General features: G+C 50.2%; 1 protein-coding gene across 1 annotated transcript in view; it reads right to left on the reverse strand.

Annotated features, from left to right (window-relative positions):
* LOC146024652 (uncharacterized) overlaps nt 1-26,463 on the reverse strand; it is a 108,892-nt gene extending 82,429 nt beyond the window's left edge. The window contains exon 1 of the mRNA XM_083155465.1: nt 26,382-26,463. Coding sequence (XP_083011591.1) covers nt 26,382-26,433 — 52 coding nt within the window. The 5' untranslated portion in view covers nt 26,434-26,463. The remainder of the gene's footprint in view (nt 1-26,381) is intronic.
* Between the last annotated feature and the right edge of the window lie 362 nt (nt 26,464-26,825).

Genomic DNA, 26,825 nt, shown 5'->3' on the forward strand with positions numbered 1-26,825 from the left:
TCCCTGTGGGTTCTACTCCCGTAAGTTCCTGCCTGCAGAGCGTAACTATGCCATCGGTGACCAAGAGCTCCTCGCCATCAAGTTGGCATTAGAAGAATGGAGATATCGGGGGAAATTTACTAAAGGAAATTTGTAAAAAAAATAGGTGTATTTATATCCAGAAATACACTCATTTTTTACATTTACTATCCCGAAAATACGGCAATTTGTATTAGTATTGATGTGCTATCAATACGAATATGAATTGCCGTATTTTCGGGATAGTAAATGTCAAAAATAAGTGTTTTTCTGGATACAAATACACCTATTTTTTACAAATTTCCTTTAGTAAATTTCCCCCATCTTCTAGAGGGCGCTGTTCACGAGATCACAATTATCACAGACCACAAGAATCTTCTGTATCTCAAGTCTGCTCAATGTTTAAATCCCCGTCAAGCTAGATGGACACTTTTCTTTTCCAGGTTCCGTTTCAAGCTGTCGTTCTGTCCAGGGACACAAAACCGAAAAGCTGATGCCCTTTCCCGCTCATGGGAGCAAGAAAGTGAGTCTAAGTCCACACATCAACACTTTATTATTGATCCAGTGGCATTCTCCGCAACGAGAGTTTCAAATCTCACGCCCCCTACAGGGAAAAGATATGTAAAGCCAGCTCTAAGAAAGAAGTTGCTCTGTTGGGCGCATTCTTCAAAATTCGCTGGCCATGCAGGCATTCAGAAAACTTACGAGTTTATCACCAGGTCCTACTGGTGGCCGTCCCTCAAACAGGATGTACAGGACTTTGTTTCCTCTTGTGCTAAATGTGCTCAGCACAAGATCAGTCGTCAGTCTCCTCCTGTGAGTCGTCAGTCTCCTCCTCCTGTGTCAGTGCCACATCGTCCTTGGACGCATATTTCTATGGACTTTGTAACTGATCTTCCAGAGTCTGACAAATTCACCACCATCTGGGTGATTGTTGACCGGTTCACCAAGATGGCTCACTTCGTTCCCCTCACCGGTCTTCCGTCAGCTTCCAAGCTGTCCCAGCTCTTCATCAAAGAGATATTCAAGCTTCATGGGCTGCCTCTTGAAATCATCTCCGATAGAGGAGTCCAATTCGTAGCCAAGTTCTGGCGAAGCCTGTGCTCCTTGCTTCATATCAAGTTAAAGTTTTCCACAGCCTACCACCCTCAAACCAATGGCCAAACGGAGAGGGTGAATCAGGACCTTGAAGCATTTCTCCGCACATATGTCTCTTCTTCCCAAGATGACTGGGCTCAACTCCTTCTATGGGCAGAGTTCTGCCATAATAACCAATATCATTCTTCATCAAATGTCACTCCATTCCTTGCCAATTATGGGTTTCATCCTCGAGTTCCTGACTTCACTTTGCAACCTGTGTCCTCTGTTCCAGCGGTCGACACGACCATCCGGCAATTCGTCAAATCCTGGAAGCTCATTCGTTCTTCACTTCTGAAGGCTTCAAGCAGGTACAAAAAATTTGCCGACAGGAAACGCAGAGCTGTGCCAGCCCTCCGTCCAGGAGATCGTGTCTGGTTGTCAACCAAGAATCTTCGGTTGTGAGAGTGCCATCGATGAAGTTCGCTCCCCGATATATTGGTCCTTTCCCAGTTGAGCGAGTCGTCAATCCAGTAGCTTACAAGCTCAAGTTGCCGCCCTATTTGAAAGTGCCAGCTACATTCCACATTTCGCTGCTCAAGCCACTGGTTCTGAATCGCTTTCATTCCAAGCTCCCCAAGGCTCCTAAAGTTTGCACCCAGCGTGGAACAGAATATGAGGTCAGTAAAATCTTGGACTCTCGCATCCGATATGGTCGTCTGCAATATCTGATCGATTGGAAGGGCTACGGCCCCGAAGAGCGATCATGGACCAATGCCATCGATGTCCATGCTCCCAGACTCATCCGGGCGTTCCACTCCAAGTTTCCCCGCAAGCCTAAAAGGTGTCCTGGGGCCACCCTTAAAGGGGGGGGTGCTGTCACAAACCGAGCTGTCAGACAGACTTTCTTACCGGCTAAGTGCCTCCGCAGGTTAAGCTTGCGGTCCAGACGTCATCTCTGCCGGCCTCCTGTCTCCCAGTGACAGTCCCCAGTGCACGGCAATCCACCTGTCCGCCGCCATTGCTCCCAGTATCCAGCATGGTGTGCACAAACACACTTTCCCGCCATAGCAGACATGGGGGCTGCCATGTTCTTTCCAGTCACATGTCTGTGCTGTCCAATCCTGTTGGTTCTGATCTCCCTGTCATACTTCCTCGGCCAATCCTGGCCACCCAGTGGGGATAAGTATGCTGGGAGCTCTCAGAACCATTGCTAGTGCTTCAGTTGTCTCCAGTGTATGGTCAGCTGTCCTTGTCTCCGTGCAAGTGTATTTCTCTGCTGGTGTTGTCTTCCATGCTGCAGTGTGTTCCAGGTTGTTCCATCTCCTGTGAAGTCCAGGTTATTCCACCGCCTGTGATCCTGCCTCTCAGCCCAGCGACCAAGCCTAGCTCCGGGACTCTGGTCCTTCCGATGCTCCAGCATCATCCACCATCGATGTTTCATCGCTAGTCCGATATTCCGGATCTCCTGCTTCCGTCCGTCATTCCGGACCCACAGTCATCTCCCGTCCGTCATTCCGGACCCACAGTCTCCTTCCATATCCGATACCCGAATCCGATGTTCCCACATCATCATCGATAGTCCGATATTCCGGATCTCCAAGCCAAGCTTCCGTCCGTCATTCCGGACCCACAGTCAAGCTCAAGTCTTCTGTCCGTCATTCCGGACCCACAGTCTTCACATCCGATGTTCCACCATCGATCCCACATCACATCACATCTGTAAAGTATTGCAATCTGCATGAACTCTGTTATTTCTCCTGCATACTTTACTGTCTGTTTATATTACAACCATCTGCAAATAAACTCCGGTTGTATTTTACCTCTGACTGCTTATTGGCTCTGGGTGCACTGTCGCGTCCTCCATGCGCAAGGGTCCTCTCCAACCTCACCGGTCCAGGTCCCCACCAGAGGTCTCAGTCTCGTCGACTGAGCCCCCCTGGTGTGACACTGGGTCAGTGCGAGAGAAGGGACACTGGGTCCGTGCGAGAGACGGGACACTGGGTCAGTGCGAGAGATGGGACACTGGGTCAGTGCGAGAGATGGGACACTGGGTCAGTGCGAGAGAAGGGACACTGGGTCAGTGCGAGAGACGGGACACTGGGTCCGTGCGAGAGACGGGATACTGGGTCCGTGCGAGAGACGGGATACTGGGTCCGTGCGAGAGACGGGACACTGGGTCCGTGCGAGAGACGGGACACTGGGTCCGTGCGAGAGACGGGACACTGGGTCTGTGCGAGAGACGGGACACTGGGTCCGTGCGAGAGACGGGACACTGGGTCCGTGCGAGAGAAGGGACACTGGGTCCGTGCGAGAGAAGGGACACTGGGTCAGTGCGAGAGAAGGGACACTGGGTCAGTGCGAGAGAAGGGACACTGGGTCAGTGCGAGAGAAGGGACACTGGGTCAGTGCGAGAGACGGGACACTGGGTCAGTGCGAGAGACGGGACACTGGGTCAGTGCGAGAGACGGGACACTGGGTCAGTGCGAGAGACGGGACACTGGGTCAGTGCGAGAGATGGGACACCGGGTCAGTGCGAGAGATGGGACACTGGGTCAGTGCGCGAGACATGACACTGGATCAGTGATAGAGACGGGACACTGGGTCAGTGCGAGAGATGGGACACCGGGTCAGTGCGCGAGATGGGACACTGGGTCAGTGATAGAGATGGGACACTGGGTCAGTGATAGAGACGGGACACTGGGTCAGTGCGAGAGATGGGACACCGGGTCAGTGCGAGAGATGGGACACCGGGTCAGTGCGAGAGATGGGACACCGGGTCAGTGCGCGAGACGGGACACTGGGTCAGTGATAGAGACGGGACACCGGGTCAGTGCGAGAGATGGGACACCGGGTCAGTGCGAGAGATGGGACACCGGGTCAGTGCGAGAGATGGGACACCGGGTCAGTGCGAGAGATGGGACACCGGGTCAGTGCGAGAGATGGGACACTAGGTCAGTGCGAGAGATGGGACACTGGGTCAGTGCGAGAGATGGGACACTGGGTCAGTGCGAGAGACGGGACACTGGGTCAGTGATAGAGACGGGACACCGGGTCAGTGCGAGAGACGGGACACTGGGTCAGTGATAGAGACGGGACACCGGGTCAGTGCGAGAGACGGGACACTGGGTCAGTGATAAAGACGGGAGACTGGGTCAGTGATAGAGACGGGACACTGGGTCAGTGCGAGAGATGGGACACCGGGTCCGTGCGAGAGACGGGACACTGGGTCCGTGCGAGAGACGGGACACTGGGTCCGTGCGAGAGACGGGACACTGGGTCCGTGCGAGAGACGGGACACTGGGTCCGTGCGAGAGAAGGGACACTGGGTCAGTGCGAGAGACGGGACACTGGGTCAGTGCGAGAGACGGGACACTGGGTCAGTGCGAGAGACGGGACACTGGGTCGGTGCGAGAGATGGGACACCGGGTCAGTGCGAGAGATGGGACACTGGGTCAGTGCGCGAGACATGACACTGGATCAGTGATAGAGACGGGACACTGGGTCAGTGCGAGAGATGGGACACCGGGTCAGTGCGCGAGATGGGACACTGGGTCAGTGATAGAGATGGGACACTGGGTCAGTGATAGAGACGGGACACTGGGTCAGTGCGAGAGATGGGACACCGGGTCAGTGCGAGAGATGGGACACTGGGTCAGTGCGAGAGATGGGACACTGGGTCAGTGCGAGAGATGGGACACCGGGTCAGTGCGAGAGATGGGACACCGGGTCAGTGCGAGAGATGGGACACCGGGTCAGTGCGAGAGATGGGACACTGGGTCAGTGCGAGAGATGGGACACTGGGTCAGTGCGCGAGACGGGACACTGGGTCAGTGATAGAGACGGGACACTGGGTCAGTGCGAGAGATGGGACACCGGGTCAGTGCGAGAGATGGGACACCGGGTCAGTGCGAGAGATGGGACACCGGGTCAGTGCGCGAGACGGGACACTGGGTCAGTGATAGAGACGGGACACTGGGTCAGTGCGAGAGATGGGACACCGGGTCAGTGCGAGAGATGGGACACCGGGTCAGTGCGAGAGATGGGACACCGGGTCAGTGCGCGAGACGGGACACTGGGTCAGTGATAGAGACGGGACACTGGGTCAGTGCGAGAGATGGGACACCGGGTCAGTGCGCGAGACGGGACACTGGGTCAGTGCGAGAGATGGGACACCGGGTCAGTGCGAGAGATGGGACACCGGGTCAGTGCGAGAGATGGGACACTAGGTCAGTGCGAGAGATGGGACACTGGGTCAGTGCGAGAGATGGGACACTGGGTCAGTGCGAGAGACGGGACACTGGGTCAGTGATAGAGACGGGACACTGGGTCAGTGATAGAGACGGGACACCGGGTCAGTGCGAGAGACGGGACACTGGGTCAGTGATAAAGACGGGAGACTGGGTCAGTGATAGAGACGGGACACTGGGTCAGTGCGAGAGACGGGACACTGGGTCCGTGCGAGAGACGGGACACTGGGTCCGTGCGAGAGACGGGACACTGGGTCCGTGCGAGAGACGGGACACTGGGTCCGTGCGAGAGACGGGACACTGGGTCCGTGCGAGAGAAGGGACACTGGGTCAGTGCGAGAGACGGGACACTGGGTCAGTGCGAGAGACGGGACACTGGGTCAGTGCGAGAGACGGGACACCGGGTCAGTGCGAGAGACGGGACACCGGGTCAGTGCGAGAGACGGGACACTGGGTCAGTGCGAGAGATGGGACACCGGGTCAGTGCGAGAGATGGGACACTGGGTCAGTGAGCGAGACATGACACTGGGTCAGTGATAGAGACGGGACACTGGGTCAGTGCGAGAGATGGGACACCGGGTCAGTGCGCGAGATGGGACACTGGGTCAGTGATAGAGATGGGACACTGGGTCAGTGATAGAGACGGGACACTGGGTCAGTGCGAGAGATGGGACACCGGGTCAGTGCGCGAGATGGGACACTGGGTCAGTGATAGAGATGGGACACTGGGTCAGTGATAGAGACGGGACACTGGGTCAGTGCGAGAGATGGGACACCGGGTCAGTGCGAGAGATGGGACACTGGGTCAGTGCGCGAGACATGACACTGGGTCAGTGATAGAGACGGGACACTGGGTCAGTGCGAGAGATGGGACACCGGGTCAGTGCGCGAGATGGGACACTGGGTCAGTGATAGAGACGGGACACTGGGTCAGTGATAGAGACGGGACACTGGGTCAGTGCGAGAGATGGGACACCGGGTCAGTGCGAGAGATGGGACACCGGGTCAGTGCGAGAGATGGGACACCGGGTCAGTGCGAGAGATAGGACACCGGGTCAGTGCGAGAGATGGGACACTGGGTCAGTGCGCGAGACGGGACACTGGGTCAGTGATAGAGACGGGACACTGGGTCAGTGCGAGAGATGGGACACCGGGTCAGTGCGAGAGATGGGACACCGGGTCAGTGCGAGAGATGGGACACCGGGTCCGTGCGAGAGACGGGACACTGGGTCCGTGCGAGAGACGGGACACTGGGTCCGTGCGAGAGACGGGACACTGGGTCAGTGCGAGAGACGGGACACTGGGTCAGTGCGCGAGATGGGACACCGGGTCAGTGCGCGAGATGGGACACTGGGTCCGTGCGAGAGACGGGACACTGGGTCCGTGCGAGAGAAGGGACACTGGGTCCGTGCGAGAGACGGGACACTGGGTCCGTGCGAGAGATGGGACACTGGGTCAGTGCGAGAGATGGGACACTGGGTCAGTGATAGAGACGGGACACTGGGTCCGTGCGAGAGAAGGGACACTGGGTCAGTGCGCGAGACGGGACACTAGGTCAGTGATAGAGACGGGACACTGGGTCAGTGCGAGAGATGGGACACCGGGTCAGTGCGCGAGACGGGACACTAGGTCAGTGATAGAGACGGGACACTGGGTCAGTGCGAGAGATGGGACACCGGGTCAGTGCGAGAGATGGGACACCGGGTCAGTGCGAGAGATGGGACACTGGGTCAGTGATAGAGACGGGACACTGGGTCAGTGATAGAGACGGGACACCGGGTCAGTGCGAGAGATGGGACACTGGGTCAGTGCGCGAGACGGGACACTGGGTCAGTGATAGAGACGGGACACTGGGTCAGTGCGAGAGATGGGACACCGGGTCAGTGCGAGAGATGGGACACCGGGTCAGTGCGAGAGATGGGACACTGGGTCAGTGATAGAGACGGGACACTGGGTCAGTGATAGAGACGGGACACTGGGTCAGTGCGAGAGATGGGACACCGGGTCAGTGCGAGAGATGGGACACCGGGTCAGTGCGAGAGATGGGACACCGGGTCAGTGCGAGAGATGGGACACTGGGTCAGTGCGAGAGATGGGACACCGGGTCAGTGCGAGAGATGTGACACGGGTCAGTGCGAGAGACGGGACACCGGGTCAGTGCGAGAGATGGGACACCGGGTCAGTGCGAGAGATGGGACACTGGGTCAGTGCGAGAGATGGGACACCGGGTCAGTGCGAGAGATGGGACACTGGGTCAGTGCGAGAGATGGGACACCGGGTCAGTGCGAGAGATGGGACACTGGGTCAGTGCGAGAGTCGCTGGGTCTCTTTAAGCTTCTGGGAAAACCATAATAAACTGTGTGTGTGTTTGTGTGTATATACAGTTCGCAGTACGCATGCATGAAGCTGTAGTGCGATGAAGTCCAGCAATGATTCGGGCAATAAAGATGGTGTAATGGTTAGCATTTCTGCCTCTCAGCACTGAGGTCATAGGTTTGATTCCCACCATGGCCCTTTCTGTGTGGAGTTTGTATATTTCCCCATGCTTGTATGGGTTTCCTCCCACAATCCAAATATATATTGGTAAGTTACTGGCTCCCAACAAAATTAACCCTAGACTGTCTGTGCGTGTACATTGAGTGGGGAATATTGGGCCTGGTTCTGGTGCAATTTCAAAAGAAAATTCTCTCTCTAACTGCAGGTGGGTCAGAAGTAATGAGTGAGATTTAATAAGGTTCAATATTAACGCAAAAAACAGCCGAATTTGCACATTTCACAAAAATCGCACATTTTATAGGATGCGCATTGCGGGGAAAATTTGGTGATTTTTAGTCACACTTCAATTCGCATCCAGAAGTTTTCCCATTATCAAGTATGCAACTCGCAAATTTAATGGAATGCAAATGTTGGTAAATGTTTACTAAAACTCGCCAAAGAAATAGACCAGATTCTGACAGGCGAATTTGAAAATATGTGTAAAAGTTCATGTAAAAAAATGGCATGGGGAGTGGGGACCCCCCCCACCCCCCCCCCAATAAAGGGGTGCCCTCATGCTTCACCCGTCCAGGGCTAAAGCCTGGGGCTGTCCCCAGCATCCGTGGGCAGTGGACGCCTGGCAGATACGTGTAAAAGTTTTTTTTTTTTAAACATTGCTTTTTACAGGTGAAAGTGAAAGCCCCTCTTGGTCTTCAAGTCCACCTGTAAAAGAAAGTTAATAAGAAACAACACACAAACAGAGAACAGTAAAACTTTATTATATATACACTAATTTTACACCTACACTCACAAACCCAGGTACCAGTGTTGTCAGCTGCAGCAGCTTACACCGCACTGACTGCGAGGTGAGCCGGCTGCCTGGAGAATTCCGCTGTCAGAGTGCTACACAAGCTCTCAGCCCTGATTGGCTGTAGGCCTCCCCAAGGAGCCACAGTGAACATGATACAGCCGGGGGACCTTTGGCTGTGGCATGACACAGCAGGCTGTTTGGGTCCGGTGCTGGTTCCAAAATATGGGAGACCCCCAGTTTTTTTGTCCCCCATATTTTTGGAGCAAGGTCCAGCTAAATAAGCCCGGGGCTACTTATGCTCAGGAGGGGGGACCACGTGATGGTTTTTTTAAAACAAAAATGCAGATTAACATGTCTCCCAAATCGCACACATATCCTCAATTATTATCCTCAATCATTATTGTTACACGGCAATATAGATATCAGTTTGAATAAACCCCACCCAAATCTAACTCTCTCTGCACATGTTACATCTCCCCTCACCCCTGCAGTGCAGAAAGGTTAATATGGTGTGATGTGCATTGTATAGAGGCAATATATGGTGTGAGTTGCTGTGTATATAGGGGTAGTGTATGGTGTGATGTGCAGTATTTATAGGGACAGTATATGGTGTGAGGTGCATTGTATAGAGGCAGTGTATAATGTAAGGTGCAGTGTATAGGGATAGTATGTGGTGTGAGGTGCAGTATAAATAGGGGCAGTATATGATGTGAGTTGCAGTGTATTGTGGCAGTGTATATAGGGGCAGTGTATGGTGGGAGATGCAATGTATAGGGGCAGTATATGGTGTGACATGTACTGTATATAGGGGCAGTATATGGTGTAAGGTGCAGTGTGTATAGAGGAAGTATATAATGTGAGATGCAGTGTATAGGGGCAGCATAGGGGCAGTATATTGTGTGAGGTGCAGTGTATATAGAGGCAGTATACAGTATAATGTGAGGTGCAGTGTATAGGGGCAGTATATGGTGTGAGGTGCAGTATATAGTGTGAGGTGCAGTGTATAGGGGCAGTATATTGTGTGAGGTGCAGTGTATAGGGGCAGTATATGGTGTGAGGTGCAGTGTATAGGGGCAGTATATGGTGTGAGGTGCGGTATATGGTGTGAGGTGCAGTGTATATAGAGGCAGTATATAATGTGAGGTGCAGTTTATAGGGGCAGTATATGGTGTGAGTTGCAGTGTATATAGGGGCAGTATATGGTGTGACGTGCAGTGTATATAGGGGCAGTATGTGGTGTGAGTTGCAGTGTATATAGGGGCAGTATGTGGTGTGAGTTGCAGTGTATATAGGGGCAGTATATGGTGTGAGGTGCAGTGTATAGGGGCAGTATATGGTGTGAGGTGCAGTGTGTATAGGGGCAGTATATGGTGTGAGGTGCAGTATATAAAGGGGGCAGTATATGGTGTGAGGTGCAGTGTGTAGGGGCAGTATATGGTGTGAGGTGCAGTGTGTAGGGGCAGTATATGGTGTGCGTTGCAGTGTGTATAGGGGCAGTGTATGGTGTGACGTGCAGTATATATAGGGGCAGTATATGGTGTGAGGTGCAGTGTGTATAGGGGCAGTATATGGTGTGACGTGCAGTATATATAGGGGCAGTATATGGTGTGAGTTGCAGTGAATAGGGGCAGTATATGGTGTGATTTGCAGTGTATATAGGGGCAGTATATGGTGTGAGTTGCAGTGTATATAGGGGCAGTATATGGTGTGACGTGCAGTATATATAGGGTCAGTATATGGTGTAAGGTGCTGTGTGTGTAGGGGCAGTATATGGTGTGAGGTGCAGTGTATAGGGGCAGTATATGGTGTGAGGTGCAGTGTGTAGGGGCAGTATATGGTGTGAGTTGCAGTGTATATAGGGGCAGTATATGGTGTGATGTGCAGTGTGTGTAGGGGCAGTATATGGTGTGACGTGCATTGTATATAGTGTCAGTATATGTTGTGAGGTGTCGTGTGTGTAGGGGCAGTATATGGTGTGAGGTGCAGTGTATAGGGGCAGTATATGGTGTGAGGTGCTGTGTATAGGGGCAGTATATGGTGTGAGGTGCAGTGTGTAGGGGCAGTATATGGTGTGAGTTGCAGTGTATATAGGGGCAGTATATGGTGTGATGTGCAGTGTGTGTAGGGGCAGTATATGGTGTGACGTGCAGTATATATAGTGTCAGTATATGTTGTGAGGTGCCGTGTGTGTAGGGGCAGTATATGGTGTGAGGTGCATTGTATAGGGGCAGTATATGGTGTGAGGTGCTGTGTATAGGGGCAGTATATGGTGTGAGATGCAGTGTGTAGGGGCAGTATATTGTGTGAGTTGCAGTGTATATAGGGCAGTATATGGTGTGAGGTGCAGTGTGTGTAGGGGCAGTATATGGTATGACGTGCAGTATATATAGCGTCAGTATATGGTGTGCGGTGCTGTGTGTGTGTAGGGGCAGTATATGGTGTGAGGTGCAGTGTGTATAGGGGCAGTATATGGTGTGACGTGCAGTATATATAGGGGCAGTATATGGTGTGAGTTGCAGTGTATAGAGGCAATATATGGTGTGAGTTGCAGTGTATAGAGGCAGTATATGGTGTGAGTTGCAGTGTATAGAGGCAGTATATGGTGTGAGTTGCAGTGTATAGAGGTAGTATATGGTGTGAGTTGCAGTGTATAGAGGCAGTATATGGTGTGAGGTGCAGTGTATAGGGGCAGTATATGGTGTGAGTTGCAGTGTATAGAGGCAGTATATGGTGTGAGGTGCAGTGTATAGGGGCAGTATATGGTGTGAGGTGCAGTGTATAGGGGCAGTATATGGTGTGAGGTGCAGTGTGTATAGGGGCAGTATATGGTGTAAGGTGCAGTACATACAGGGGCAGTATATGGTGTGAGGTGCAGTGTATAGGGGCAGTATATGGTGTGAGGTGCAGTGTATATAGGGGCAGTATATGGTGTGAGTTGCAGTGTATAGAGGCAGTATATGGTGTGAGGTGCAGTGTATAGGGGCAGTATATGGTGTGAGGTGCAGTGTATAGGGGCAGTATATGGTGTGAGTTGCAGTGTATAGAGGCAGTATATGGTGTGAGTTGCAGTGTATAGAGGCAGTATATTGTGTGAGTTGCAGTGTATAGAGGCAGTATATGGTGTGAGTTGCAGTGTATAGTGGCAGTATATGGTGTGAGTTGCAGTGTATAGAGGCAGTATATGGTGTGAGGTGCAGTGTATAGGGGCAGTATATGGTGTGAGTTGCAGTATATAGGGGCAGTATATGGTGTGAGGTGCAGTGTATAGGGGAAGTATATGGTGTGAGGTGCAGTGTGTATAGGAGCAGTATATGGTGTGAGGTGCTGTATGTGTAGGGGCAGTATATGGTGTAAGTTGCAGTGTATAGAGGCAGTATATGGTGTGAGTTGCAGTGTATAGTGGCAGTATATGGTGTGAGTTGCAGTGTATAGAGGCAGTATATGGTGTGAGGTGCAGTGTATAGGGGCAGTATATGGTGTGAGTTGCAGTATATAGAGGCAGTATATGGTGTGAGGTGCAGTGTATAGGGGAAGTATATGGTGTGAGGTGCAGTGTGTATAGGGGCAGTATATGGTGTGAGGTGCAGTACATATAGGTGCAGTATATGGTGTGAGTTGCAGTGTATAGAGGCAGTATATGGTGTGAGGTGCAGTGTATAGGTGCAGTATATGGTGTGACGTGCAGTATATATAGGGTCAGTATATGGTGTGAGTTATAGTGTACAGTATTAATGGAGTGTATCCAACAGAGCACAGCTTTGCAGCCCTCCAGTCCAAAGTCGCAGATGACGCACAACGGAGCTTCGGTGCGACAGAACGACTACAGCTACAGCATGGAAGTGATTATATACAGTGCGTATAGAGATTCAGCCTCATTCACACACAGGTATCGCACATGGAGGGGATCAGTGTCATCCAGCTAAGTCCTGTTCTTGTTTCCAGATTTTAGAAAAGAGCGCCTGACGTGGCCAAGTGGTGGGAGAGCATGCGCCGGAGCGCGGAGAGGGGCTGAAGCCACAGTGCATGAGGATACATCTGTATAATACGCTGTGACTCTCACATCCTCTTTCCTGGTGTGTGGGGCGTAGCATGGGTTATGTGGGCGAGAGGAAACCGTGTTCTCTCACATGTCTCAGCCTCTCGCACAGCTGTATAACCGTAACAGCAGTACGTGGGCATTGACCATCAATGATTAGAAATCATCGATGGTTTATGGCTGATGTTGAATAGCTTTGACATCGATGTTGGAGAACCAGATGGTTTCACACCATCGATAGAAACCTTCAATGAATAGTTTTGTTTTGCTTTACACCTAAGGGGCTGGGACACGGAGCATAGTCCACCCCTGACACTTATGAAGCCCCACCCCTGTATTTTGATTGGGCCACAGGCCAATCAGTCCCCGAAAGTGGAGGACCCTCGATATGTGAAAACATTGATGGTCGTCCAATACATAGTTCTACACTATCGATGGCCAGTTGCACTTTTGCAAAGGCATTGATGGCCATTTTTAAATAGCAGTCCGGGGGGTGGGGGGGGGGTGGGTAATGACCCCAAGCATACAGTAGTTATATATCCACCAGAGGGGAAGCAGGAGTCACTTATAGATACACAGTACAATACCATTTATAATATTATTGTCAGTATCAATAACGATGGATCCAGTGAGATATTACAATGACAGATAGAGACGGGTTTGGGAGACTCATTTATCGACAAGAACTACTGTATACAGTATGTAATGCGTTAGTCTGTCCGTGTCTGCATATACTGCATTGTGGGAATGTGATGCCTTAAATACTCCTGTGTCTAATAATCAGGATCCAGAGGACGTATCTATGTTATAATACTGCTGTATCTTATAATAGTAATCCGCTCGGTATTCGGATGATAGATAGGCAATGTCTAAGGACAGCCAGAGCCAGATTAAGGTCTAAATGGGCCTGGAGCTGAAAATGATCACGGGCCTATTATGCGCAATAATATGGGTTGTGGCCAGCACCTAATAATGTGGGGGGCGTGACCAGTGTTCTGGTTGGGTGGTCTGCTCATGGGTGTGTCTCTATTTGTGTAAATACTTTCAACTAATTATATATGCCTGTAAAAGGCAGGGAGATAGATATATTGGCGGGTGCACTCCAAAGGTGCACCCGCAGGATGCCGATGTCCTAAGATACTTGCGGGGTGAGGCGGCACTCCAGTCATAAAAAAATTCTGAAAACCGAAACTTGGTAGACAATATGTCAGCACCTTTTATGTGTCACCTTAGTTTACCACAACATATAACCCCTTATACAAATCATGCAACACAATAGGAACCCCCTTATACTGTACTTGCTTCTTACACATTATGCCACATGGAATGAGACAAAATTCACACCGATTGAGCAAAAATTCACACTATGGCACAGAATGAGTCAAAATTCACGTTATGCCACACAGATTAAGGTAAAATTCACATTTTGCCACATGGATTGAGCCAAAATACACACTATACCAGGCATGTCCAAACAGTGGCCCTCCAGCTGTTGTGAAACTACACGTCCCAGCAAGCCTTGATATAGTTTTAGCATTCCCTAATTGCAAAACTGTGGCAATGCATGATGGGACTTGTAGTTCCACAGCTGGAGGACCATAGTTCGGACATGCCTGCACTATACCAAACAGATTGAGCAATAATGCACAATATGTTTCACAAATAGGGGCATTGCGCGCCAAAGGCGCACATTAAAAATGTACACCATAATGCCCATTACATGTTAAGCCTCACACCATAATCTCCATTACGTATTATGCCAAACACCATAATGCCTATTAAAAATGATGCTACATATGTGTTGCTTACCTACATGTTCATTGCCAGGGGTTCCATGTTCATTGCCAGGGGTTCCATGCTCATTGCCAGGGGTTCCATGCTCGTTGCCATGTGGGAATTACATGCTCATTGCCAAGGGGGAATACATGCTCGCGGTAACTGGGGGACAGTCGCCGCCGGGCAGAAATGACAGCCATTAACAGCTGGGCAGAGAGCAGGGGGCTGTCCGGCTGCATGCCCGACTGCATGTCCCGGCTATTTGAAATAATACCCCTTTCATACCAGAAAATGCAGGGAATATGGTCCCAGGATCATGCAGGGACATTCTCGGACTGGCCCCTTTTACACCAGCCTAGTCCCTGCATTTTCTGGTGTGAGGGGGAGAGAAACCCCCCCCCGCCCCCCCCCCCCCCCCCCTTTAAACAACCAGCTATATCTTCAGAACCAACTGACCCATTTACATGTAGCCTTCGAATTATTTTGGTCCCGTGAAACTGGGCCGTTTGGTTCCAGAGAAATCTGTCCTCAAACAACATGAACAGCCATGAAATTACATTTCAGAAATGAAAAAAAAAAATTGGTTTACCCGCAATATCTCTAGAACCAATGAACCCATATGGACCAGGTATCAGATTGAAGGCCCAGCGATTTGGGTTAGACTGAGATCCACCTCGAGTTTCTGTGATGGGAGGCTGCTGTGTCTGTGTTCTCATCTGTCTGCGGACATGGGGCCTCATTCAGATCTCATCGGTACTCAGGGCCGGCAATAGAAATCTTGGGGCCCCATACACTTATACCTCTGGGGCCCCCCTACCTCCCCAAATACCCTCACTGCCCCGCAACACTGCACCCCTGTGAGCCGTCATCCCAGGGACTGTTTAGCCACTAATGGGTGTGGGGTACGAGGAGCGTGTGGTGACGGACTGTGAGCAAGAAGGTGGGGGGAGCGAGTGTGGGGTGACAGGATGAGTGGGGACAAGAGTGTTGGTTGATGGGCTGTGAGCAGGAAGGTGGGGGTAGCATGTGTGGGGTGACAGGATGAGTGAGGATAAGGAGCATGGGGTGACGGGCTGTGAGCAAGAAGCTGGGGGGAGCGTGTGTGGGGTGACAGGATGAGTGGGGACAAGAGAGTGGGTTGATGGGCTGTGAGCAGGAAGGTGGGGGTAGCATGTGTGGGGTGACAGGATGAGTGGGGACAAGAGTGTGGGGTGATGGGCTGTGATCAGGAAAGTGGGGTAGCATTTGTGGGGTGTCAGGAGGAGTGAGGATAAGGAGCATGGGGTGACGGGCTGTGAGCAAGAAGGTGGGGGTAGCATGTGTGAGGTGACAGGATGAGTGGTGACAAGGAGTGTGGGGTGATGGGCTGTGAGCAGGAAGGTGGGGGTAGCATTTGTGGGGTGTCAGGATAAGTGGGGATAAGGAGCATGGGATGACAGGTTGTGTAAGCAAGAAGGTAGGATGAGTGGGGATAAGCGTTGGGTGACAAGCTGTGAGCAAGATGGCAGGGGAAGCAATGGATGTGTGGGGTGACAGGATGAGTGGGAACTAGGAGTGTGGGGTGAGAGGCTTAGACCTGTGCCAGGGATAGAGGACATGGGTGGGGAGAGGAAGCCCAGATAAAAAAACATACTCAATAGAAATGGATATGCTGTAACTGACCAGCTCTCTCTGCTGGGGTCAGTTGGCTGACAGCAGTCCATCTTGTTCATTGAACGTGAATGCGGGACTCGGGAGGAGAAGCTGCGGGCAGCAGGTCACTGTCCTGCCGGTCCATGTGGCACAAGGTACCTCCCCCCCCTTTTGTGTGTAGGCGCCGGTGGCCGCGTCTCAGTGCAGCAGCAGGGGAAGTGGCGGGCAGTGGAGACTGAGCCCTTAGCAGCCGCATCTCCGTGCTGCTCCCATTTCCCCCTGCCTTCTTACCCACTCGCTGCACTCCGCGGCGCTGAAGCAGATTTCCATGTGACCCCCACCGCTGCACTTCTCTCCTCTGGCGCTCCCGGACAGTCACTGCCTCCGTCCATTCAGTGACTGTCCGGGAGCACCAGATGAGAGAAGTGCGGCGATGCTGAGAGACGTCTGTGAGCAAACAACAGCAGCCGAGTGGCTGGCGGCACAAAATATGCTCTGGGGCCCCTAAGATCGATGAGGCCCGTCACAACTGTCCCCCTTGACCCCCCCTGTTGCCGGGCCTGCCGGTACTGCATGCATTCACACACAGGACCGATGTTGCGCATCTGCGCATGCGCAGGCGGGTATCTGCGCATGTGCAGGCGTATGGTGCGTGCACCCACGGTGACCTTTCGGTTTGCCGAGTGCACGCACCCATGGCGGCGTGGGGGCGGAGATGGGCGGGTGCGCCGGGCTGCCCCATTACCATATGGGAACGACCAGAGTTCCATGGGCATTCCCATGAGAACGCTGGGTGTTCTCATGGTAATGAGGCAGTGACGCGGGTGTGGGGGGCGGGTGGCTGACATCACCGGATGTCAGCTGCCCGCCCATATCCGCGCCAGCGTGCACGCAAATGTAAGTGACTGAAAAGTCACTTTTTTTTTATCGTTACATTTTTTATTCAAGTATATTTAAAAAAAAATACATCCATTCAAGATGACGTAGTACAATACAGAGATGAATTTGCAGAGATGAAACTTGCAATAAGGCTAAAGAAATATAATAAATGTCTGCCATACATAGAATACTTAAATTAAGGGAAGGGAAGGGAGGGAAGGGAGGGGAGGGGAGGGAAGGGAAGGGTGTTCTAAGGCTCAAGTACTGCTTCGTCTTTCATAATGTATATCAGACACATTCGGCACCACGTCTATGTAATCCGAAGATGATGATAACAATAATACATCTCAAATTATACCCACACTTATAGTCCTTAATCTTAGGTAAGATTATGATATGCTATCCATGGGGACCATATTTCTCTAGAAAGGTCAGATTTCTCCTCCACAATGCTGGCGAGGTATTCCATGTGCTATAAGTACCAGATCATCTCTTTTATAGCCAGATTGGATGGTGCCCTATCCGTCTTCCAGTGAGTGGCTATTTTTATTTTTACCGCACTCGGCACAAACCAAATGAGTCTTTGAGCTGGGGACTTGATTCCCGGGATATTTAAAGGGAATAGTACGAATTCAGGTGACCTTGGAACATTGATTCCTACTGTTTGCTGGATTAAGTCCAGGGCAAATTTCCAGGTCTCCTGAATCCGAGGACATTCCCAAAATACGTGTAGTAAGTCACCCTTATTCACACATTCTCGCCAGCAGCAATCTGTTGCCCCGGGATAAATACGTTTTAATCTTTTTGGAGTTAAATACCACCGGCAGTAGATCTTAAAAGTGTTTTCTTTAAATCGTAAGGATTGAGATACAGACGTCAGATTTTTCTTAATTCTATCCCACACCTCTGGATCTAGTTGTTTCCCCAGCTCGGCTTCCCACCTTAATTCATATGGGGCTTGCTTCTGTTTTCCATAATTTAACAATAATTGATAAATAATTGACATTAAGGGGGAAATTTACTAAAGGAAATTTGTAAAAAATAGTTGTATTTGTATCCAGAAATACATTTATTTATGACATTTACTATCCCGAAAATACGGCAATTCGTAGTCATATTGATGTGCTATCAATGCGAATACGAATTGCCGTATTTTCGGGATAGTAAATGTCAAAAATAAGTGTATTTCTGGATACAAATACACCTATTTTTTACAAATTTCCTTTAGTAAATTTCCCCCTAAGCCTTTGGAGGAAACCCTCTTCTGGCACAACCCTTCAATTTTTGTTTTTGACTGGGCACTTTGCCCCCTCTGAGTGCGGGAAAATTAACTATGAATCTGCAAGTATTGGTAGAATCCGGATTCTGGAACCTCATACTTTGATTGTAGCTCCGCAAAGGAAGGAAATTTACCAGATACTTCCAGATCATTAATGAATAAGATACCTGTTTTTACCCAAGTCTTTTTAAAATTATGATCTTTGCTGACAGGGAATTGGGTGTTGTCCCACATTGGCTGTAATGTAGTTGGAATAGTAATTAATTTATAATATTTATTTAATTGATCCCATAATGATATAGAAAACTCAATAACTGCGTTTTTTTTAGCTATATTGGGTCTATGATTTTTTTTGGGAACCAGAGTAAGGTTGTAATCGTATATACGTTTAGTAAATCTGACTTCAGTTGTACCCATCTACAAGACCCAGTATTGGAGTGCCAGAGAATTATTTGTGCCATCTGCGCTGCGTAATAATAATATTTCAAACTTGGGACCCCCAAGCCACCTTCCCTACTTCCACTTTGTAAGGTTTTAAGACGGACCCGGGGGGCCAAATGTAATAGGGTGAGAGTTTCAGGGAGAGTTTTCCCATGTTTTTTAAAGCAGCAATCAATTACATGGCAAAATCAACCTGGTTTTGCAGTGTAATTGATTGCTGCTTTAAAAAACATGGGAAAACTCTCCCAAATCTCTCACTTTCTGAAACTCTCACCCTATTACATTTGGCCCGGGGTCTTTTACCTGACCATAGAAATCGTGATAGCATACTATGCCAATTTTTAAAGATAATGGCCGGTATTCTTATGGCCAGTGATTGAAATAAGTAGAGCATGCGAGGTAGGACATTCATTTTTAAAATGTTTGCTCTACCAGTCCAAGATAGCTGAATTTTGGCCCAGCCCTTCAAGTCGTTTGTAATCTCCCTTACTAAACGGGGAAAATGTAAGTTGTAGAGTTGGTGAGAGTTTTTTGCTAGATTTATTCCCAGGTATTTTAAGTGGGATTTTTTCCACTTAAATGAGTATGCTGATAAGTAATGCTCTCCTTTAAAATCGACGGGAGGTTGAAATCCAACACTTCCGTTTTTTCTGTGTTTATCTTAAAATTTCATATAATACTGAAGTCATGGGCTATCTCAAATAGCTTATTTAATGAATCTAATGGGTCAGATAAAGTTAAGAGTATATCATCAGCTTACAAAGCTGTTTTATATTCCTTCATGCCTATATTAATACCTTTTATTTATTTTTCGTTTCTTATTTTAGCTGCCAAAGGTTCTATCATAAGGGCAAAGATTATCGGAGATAAGGGACACCCTTGTCTAGTTCTGTTATTTATTTTAAACAGAGGAGATTTGAGACCATTTATTGTCACTGCTGACAGAGGATTTTTATATAAAGCCTGAACTCCAGTTAAGAAACGTCCACCAATTCCATATCTCGGAAGAAGTTGATTCATATATGACCAGGAAACCCTGTCGAAGGCTTTTTCCGCATCCAGGCTCATAATTATAGCCGGTGTATTGGAGCCATTAATAAACAGGATTGTATCAATTCCTCTTTTAATATTTTCAAATGCCTGTCTGTTTGGAATAAAGCCCACCTGGTCTGGATGTATTAATGAAGTTATTACCCTTGATAAACGATTCGCCAACATTTTGGCGAAGAGTTTAACATCTGAGTTCAACAAAGATATAGGGCGATAATTGCTACACAAAGATGGGCCTCTGTCAGGCTTCAGTATAACTGTTATATCTGCAGTAGTCAGTGGCGTAACAATGGAGGGTGCAGGGGGTGCAGTTGCTATGGGGCCCGGCGGCTGGGGGGGCCCGAGCCCAAGCTAGCAATCCCCTGCACCCTTATGAGGTTGAAGTTCGTTGCACCCTTTACATTTTTTCAATAATGCCGCAGGCAGTGGCAAGCTGGCCGCATCAGTGACAGCGCAGCACTGTAACGTCTCCTCCCCCTCCCTCCTGGGGCTTAACGTCACCAGCCCCGGCGCGAAATATAAAAGCGCACGATTGCCTGTGCAGCTTTAGGTCTGGAGCTGTGCGGTGAGGAGTCCCGGTGCTGAGGGTAGGAGACCCGGTGCAGGTGCAGCTTCCAACACTTCTCATGTGTGCTGCAGGGACCCAGTGTGGAGGTGAGGAGACCCGGCGCGCAGCTTCCGGCACTTACTGTATGTGCGGTGTATAGACCCGCCCAGTGTGTCTGGTGTACTTATCAACTGGTACACGTTCTAATCACCGGTAATATTTACACTCTCCTGTTACAGATGTTATTGTTAATATACTTGCCACACTTTGCCACACTTTAACGCGAGCACACCTACAGCTGACGAGAGTAAATTTCAATACAGGCGATCAGCGAGGGGCTGGGAGAGCTTATACAAATAGTAATCCTTTCAGCACAAATGTTATAGGAAGCTATGAATTTGGTGGATGTGAATGGGATGTTGTACACCACAGCACCTGTATTAAAATTAAAAGGTTCACAGCTGCACCTTAAAGGAAAGTGAGTAAAGTAGGAGGCACACAGTGCCTCTCCCTCCCTCTAACTTTAGCCCTATCTCTTCCCAGTAACCTCTCTCTCTCTCGCTTACCCTGTCTCTCACTGACACACTCTCTCCCCATCTCTTGCTCCCCTTTTTTTCTCTCCCTAATATCACTCCTACTCGCCCCCTCCCTTTCTCTCTTGATCCCTCTCTACTCTCTCTTTCCCTCTTTTTCCATGAAGCCCCTCCTCCTTTCTCTAACCCCCCCTTTGTCTATTACTCTCTCACTCTTTCTTCTACCCCCCCCCCTTCCAAAAATGGGGGGGTGGGGGGCCCTGCCAAGATGTTGCTATGGGGCCCACATCATTCTAGTTACGCCTCTGGCAGTAGTTGTTGCAGAATCCATAGGCTGGCCTTCCAAGACCGAGGCAAAAAGTACTTTTAGCTGTGGGACAACGATTTTACTAAATGTTTTATAATACATAGCAGAAAAACCGTCTGGGCCAGGTGCGGAGGCATTTTTTAAAGATTTAATAGTAACTTCAATTTCTTCCTGGGAAATTGGGGCTTCTAGTATAACAATTTGAGGGTCAGTCAAGGTCGGTAATCTACATGATAACATGAAACTATCGAACTGGCTCACAAATTCCTCTTTGTTGATTTTATTTGGAATATTATATAATTTGTCATATAAATCTCTAAAGCACTGTGATATGCCGCGTGGATGGTAGTTAAGGTTATTTCTAGCATCCCTTATTGCTAGGATACGATCTCTTTGTCTTCTTTTCCGAATTCTATGAGCTAATAAAGAGTCTGCCTTATCTCCCTTTGAATAGAATTTGTATTGGAGCAATTTCATAGTTTTGGTGCCACATGTGACCTGTGGCACCATGTGGTGTAATGTGACCTGGGGCACCATGTGGCTTTACGTGAACTGGGACACCATGTGGCATAACGTGAACTGGGCACAATGTGACATAATATTACCTGGGGCACAACGTGGCATAATGTGAACTAAGGCACAACATGACATAATGTAACCTGGGGCACAATATCGTGTTGCACCATGTAACAGAATGTGACCTGGGGCACCATGTGATACAATGTGGCCTGGGGAACAATGTGGCATAATGTGACCTGGGGCACCATGTGGCATAATGTGCCGTGGGCACCATGTGGCATAATGTGACCTGGGGCACATTGTAAAACAATGTGACCTGGGGCGCCATGTTGTGTAATGTGACCTTGGGCACCATGTTGTGTAATGTGATGTGGGGCACCTTGTGGCATAATGTGACCTTGGGCAACATGTGGCAAAATGTGACCTGGGGCACCATGTGGCATAATGTGACCTGGGGCACCACATGGCATAATGTTACCAGGGCACCACATGGCATAATGGCCCTTATTCTGATCGGTGCGGCCGGAGCCGATTATGCGGCCAGGACCGTGCGTGCGAAACCCCGCCTTCCATACGGATCGCCAACTCCGTCCGTATGCGGTAAGAAGCTGTCCGAACGGACCGCACGTGTATTTTTCACGGAATACACCTCCTCCATCTAAGGGAACCTCCCCCATCATTCGATGGTCGCAGACCATCGAATGCTGGAACGAGTGCTCCACCAGCACCCGCAACCTCAGACCACACGGACATTTTTCCGTGCAAAAGCAGGGATCTGGGCGGGCAGCTGACATCCGGCGATGTCATATGTCCGCCCCCTACACGTGCGTCACGGCCGCATTACCATACGTACGCCAAGTGTTTTCATGGGAACTCCCATGAAACGCGGGGCGTATGCATATGGTAATGAGCCCAAATAGCCCTTCACGCCCCTCTCCACCCCCTGTTCGGAGTGTTCACATATCATGCGGAATTTGGCCGTACGCCCCACTTGCACATGCGCAGAGACGCCTCTGCACATGCGCAGACACAAAACATCGGCGGGCCGAACGCACGCGGATATATCCGCACCGATCAGAATAAGGGCCAATGTGACCAGGGCACCTTGTGACAATGTGGCATAATGTGATCTGGGGCACCACGTGGCATAATGTGACCTGGGGCACTATGTGGCATAATGTTACCTGGGGCACCATGTGGCATAATGTGACCTGGGGCACTATGTGGCATGTTACCTGGGGCACCATGTGGCATAATGGGACCTGGGTCACGACATGGCATAATGGGACCTGGGGCACATTGTGACAAAAGTTGACCTGGGGCACCAGGTGGCATGTGACCTGGGGAACCAAGTGCTGTGGCACCATGTGACCTGGGGCACCATGTGGCATAATGTGACCTGGGGCACCATGTGGAATAATGTGACCTGGGGAACCATGTGGCGTAATGTGAACTGGGGCATTACAGCATGGCATAACAATATGATCTGGTGGTACAATGTGAAATGGGGACACTACACTGATCTGAATGTATTTTGATCTGTAATACCTGTGGCAGCGTGCACCAGATTGTGGCAAAAGAGAGGTGACCGGGTGTGAATTGCGGAAACACACACTGCTAGCGATATCACAGGGACCCGGCACCAGACAAGTGCAGCGCCGCACGTGTAGACAGCCCCCGGCGCGGCTTTCTCCCACAACACAGGGAGAAGCCAGTGCACGATGTAGCTCTACCGGTGTGGGCATTGCAGGAAAATTGACCACGAGATACCCACAGATTCTGGCGCCCAACAGCTCAGACATTATATTTGCACTGCGCGATATACACAGCAGTAGTGACTCATAGTAGATACCCCCGGCATATATGTACAGCGGATACTCTACAACAGTCACTATTGTGCTCTTAGGTGCAATATTAGCAGATGGAAATCTGTATATCAACATCACATAAGAATATTTAACCTAAACTTGTCAATTTGCCCAAAAGATATAAGTGAACACACACTGGTCAATACACTATAAGACACATTGATCCAATCTGGTATTAAAATTAAAACAAGCGATACGGGGACATGTGGGATCCACTACGTTGGGATTAATATACCTTTTTAATACTTACCTTGTCTTACCCCTAAATGTGTTTTTTATACGTCGCAATTCTTAAAAATAAAGAATAAAAGTTATATTTTATCATTGATTCTTCATTTCTTCAGGTGCGCCTTCTATGTGACAATCTTTCTTCTTCTCTATAATTTGGTGTATCTATTGTCCAATGGCAGCACACCCCACATTTGATATTATTTAACAGTTGAATAAAGGGGTTATCAAATCATATCATTCATGTAAACTTTCCCAGTGCGACTGGTAAACCCCTCTTTTTGCTTTGCCTCTCTCCGTAGTATGTATTAAGGGTTAGTCCGGGGAAGGACAAGCTGTCGGGATTTACTATCTGGTTGCTTGTAAGGGAGCAGGAGAACACAAAGGTGGCCCAGAATCAGCACCCAGCACACAGAATATACCAACAGCTAGAACACAATGATTCCTCTGTGTATAATGCTCCATGTGAGGACCCTATTGGTAACTGTAACACGTGACATATTCATGGACTATTATTAAACCCGACATGAGACTTATGGGGGATTATGGCAGACAAATCACAGCAGCAATATCCTCACATGTACCTGTGGTAAAGGAGGAACAATGAGGAAACGCTTCCGGGCCCAGTGGAATATACAGTATCCCTACTTGGTAAATGTGCAGAGTTTTAGGCTTATAAAGGAACAAATCCCGATTGGTGCTTCCCATCAAATTGCAAAGATCCCACAAAAGGCAGCATTTCTTGACAAATCTTATGAAGAGCCCCAATTTCCTAAGAAATGCTGCTTTCTGCTCAGTCAGATCCCAGATGGATGCAGGGAAAAAGCAGAGGAGATGTTGGCAGGTGAAATACCGACAATGCTCACAACGCCGACACTGGAATCCCAACATTTGGAGTCCCAAGCATGAGTTTCCAAGGAAGAGTCAGGATTAAGCTGTTGGGGGGATTGATGTTAGGTTTAGGCACTGCAGCGCGGGTCAGACCTGGAGAGGGGGGTTAGGGTCAGGCCTGGAGAGGGGGAGGTTAGGGTTAGGCCTGGAGGGGGAAGGGAGGTTAGGGTCAGGCCTGGAGCGGGGAGGTTAGGGTTAGGCCTGGAGGGGGGAAGGGAGGTTAGGATCAGGCCTGGAGGGGGAGGTTAGGGTCAGGCCTGGGGGGGAGGTTAGGGTCAGGCCTAGAGAGGGGGAGGTTAGAGTCAGGCCCAGAGGTGGGAAGGTTTGGGTCAAACCTGGAGAGCGGGAGGTTAGGGTCAGATCTCGATGGGGGAAGGGAGGTTAGGGTCAGGCCTGGAGGAGGGGAGGTTAGGGTCAGGCCTGGAGAGAGAGGTTAGGGTCAGGCCTGGAGGAGGGAGGTTAGGGTCAGGCCTGGAGGAGGAAGGTTAGGGTCAGTCCTGGAGGGGGGAATTTAGGGTCAGGCCTGGAGGGGGGAGGTTAGGGTCATACCCAGAGAGCGGGAGGTTAGAGTCAGGCCCAGAGGTGGGAAGGTTTGGGTCAGTCCTGGAGGGGGGAGGTTAGGGTCAGGCCTGGAGAGGGAGGAGGTTAGGGTCAGGCCTGGAGGGGGGAAGGGAGGTTTGGGTCAGGCCTGGAGGGGGGAGGTTAGGGTCAGACCTGGATGGGGAAAGGGAGGTTAGGGTCAGGCCTGGAGGGGGGAGGTTAGGGTCAGGCCTGGAGGGGGGTTAGGGTCAGACCTGGATGGTGGAAGGGAGGTTAGGGTCAGGCCTGGATGGGGGAAGGGAGGTTAGGGTCAGGCCTGGAGGGGGGAAGGGAGGTTAGGGTCAGGCCTGGAGCGGGGAAGGGAGGTTAGGGTCAGGCCTGGAGGGGGGAGGTTAGGGTCAGGCCTGGAGGGGGAGGTTAGGGTCAGGCCTGGAGGGGGGAGGTTACGGACATGCCTGGAAGGGGAAGGATAGTGTCAGGCCCGTATGGGGGAAGGGAGGTTAGGGTCAGGCCTGGGGTTGGGGAGGTTAGGGTCAGGCCTGGAGGAGGGATGTTAGGGTCAGGCCTGGAGGGGGGAGGTTAGGGTCAGGCCTGGAGGGGGGAGGTTAGCGTCAGGCCTAGAGGGGGAAGGTTTAGGGTCAGGCCGGGAGGTGGGGACGTTATGGTCAGTCTTGAAGGGTGGGGGTTAGGGTCAGTCTTGAAGGGGGGGAGGCTGCAATCTTTCCCTTAATCCTGAGGTTTATTTGCCCTGTGAGTATTCTCTATGGTCCTTCTGTGTCCATCTCAGAGCCAACGTCTCACTCGTGTCCGTACGATGACACCAGACTCTGCGCACTCTCAACATCAGTAAAACCCATTCCCTTACATAGGAGTCTATGGGGCAGATGTACCAAGCCTGGTAAAGTGATAAAGTCGAAAGTGATAACACACCATCCAATCAACACCTAACTGTCATTTTTTCAAACACAGCTGATTGGGTTTTTATCACCTTACACTTTTGCACTTTACAAGGCTTAATACATCTGCCACTATGTACTAAGCCAGTGAGTGAGATAAAGCCTTAGGTTCTATAGGCCGTTTTAAAGGTGTTTGAAAATGACAGTTAGGTGCTAGTTGGCTGGTACTTTATCTCTCTCTGTTTTATTACTCTGCTTGACATCTGCCCGCATCAAATGATCACTAATTCCCAGTAACGGTTCCCAGCGTTCCCATATAGATACTGACCTGTCTGTGGGGAAGATCTCACAAACCTCAGATCGGCGTAGACCACAGCCATGAGTGCTCCGGCAGTAACTACCAGTGTTATACTGGGAACATCATCAGAGGAAGTGGTGAGAAAGCAGAAACCAGTCCCCATGTATCAGCAGCCCACAGGAAGCAATGTACTGTATAACCTCTAAGTACAGCAAGGACTCCCAGCACCTGCGCCTCTACAGTATGTGTGGGTGAGAGTCCTCTGCAGTATGTGAGGGTGAGAGTACTCTGAAGTATGTGTGGGTGAGAGTACTCTACAGTATGTGTCGGTGAGAGTCCTCTACAATATGTGTGGGTGAGAGTCCTCTGCAGTATGTGTGGGTGAGAGTCCTCTACAGTATGTGTGGGTGAGAGTCCTCTGCAGTATGTGAGGGTGAGAGTACTCTACAGTATGTGTGGGTGAGAGTACTCTAC

The sequence above is a fragment of the Crinia signifera genome, chromosome 1, assembly GCF_055691185.1.
Source record: "Crinia signifera chromosome 1, ASM5569118v1, whole genome shotgun sequence".
In the NCBI taxonomy this organism is placed as follows: domain Eukaryota; kingdom Metazoa; phylum Chordata; class Amphibia; order Anura; family Myobatrachidae; genus Crinia; species Crinia signifera.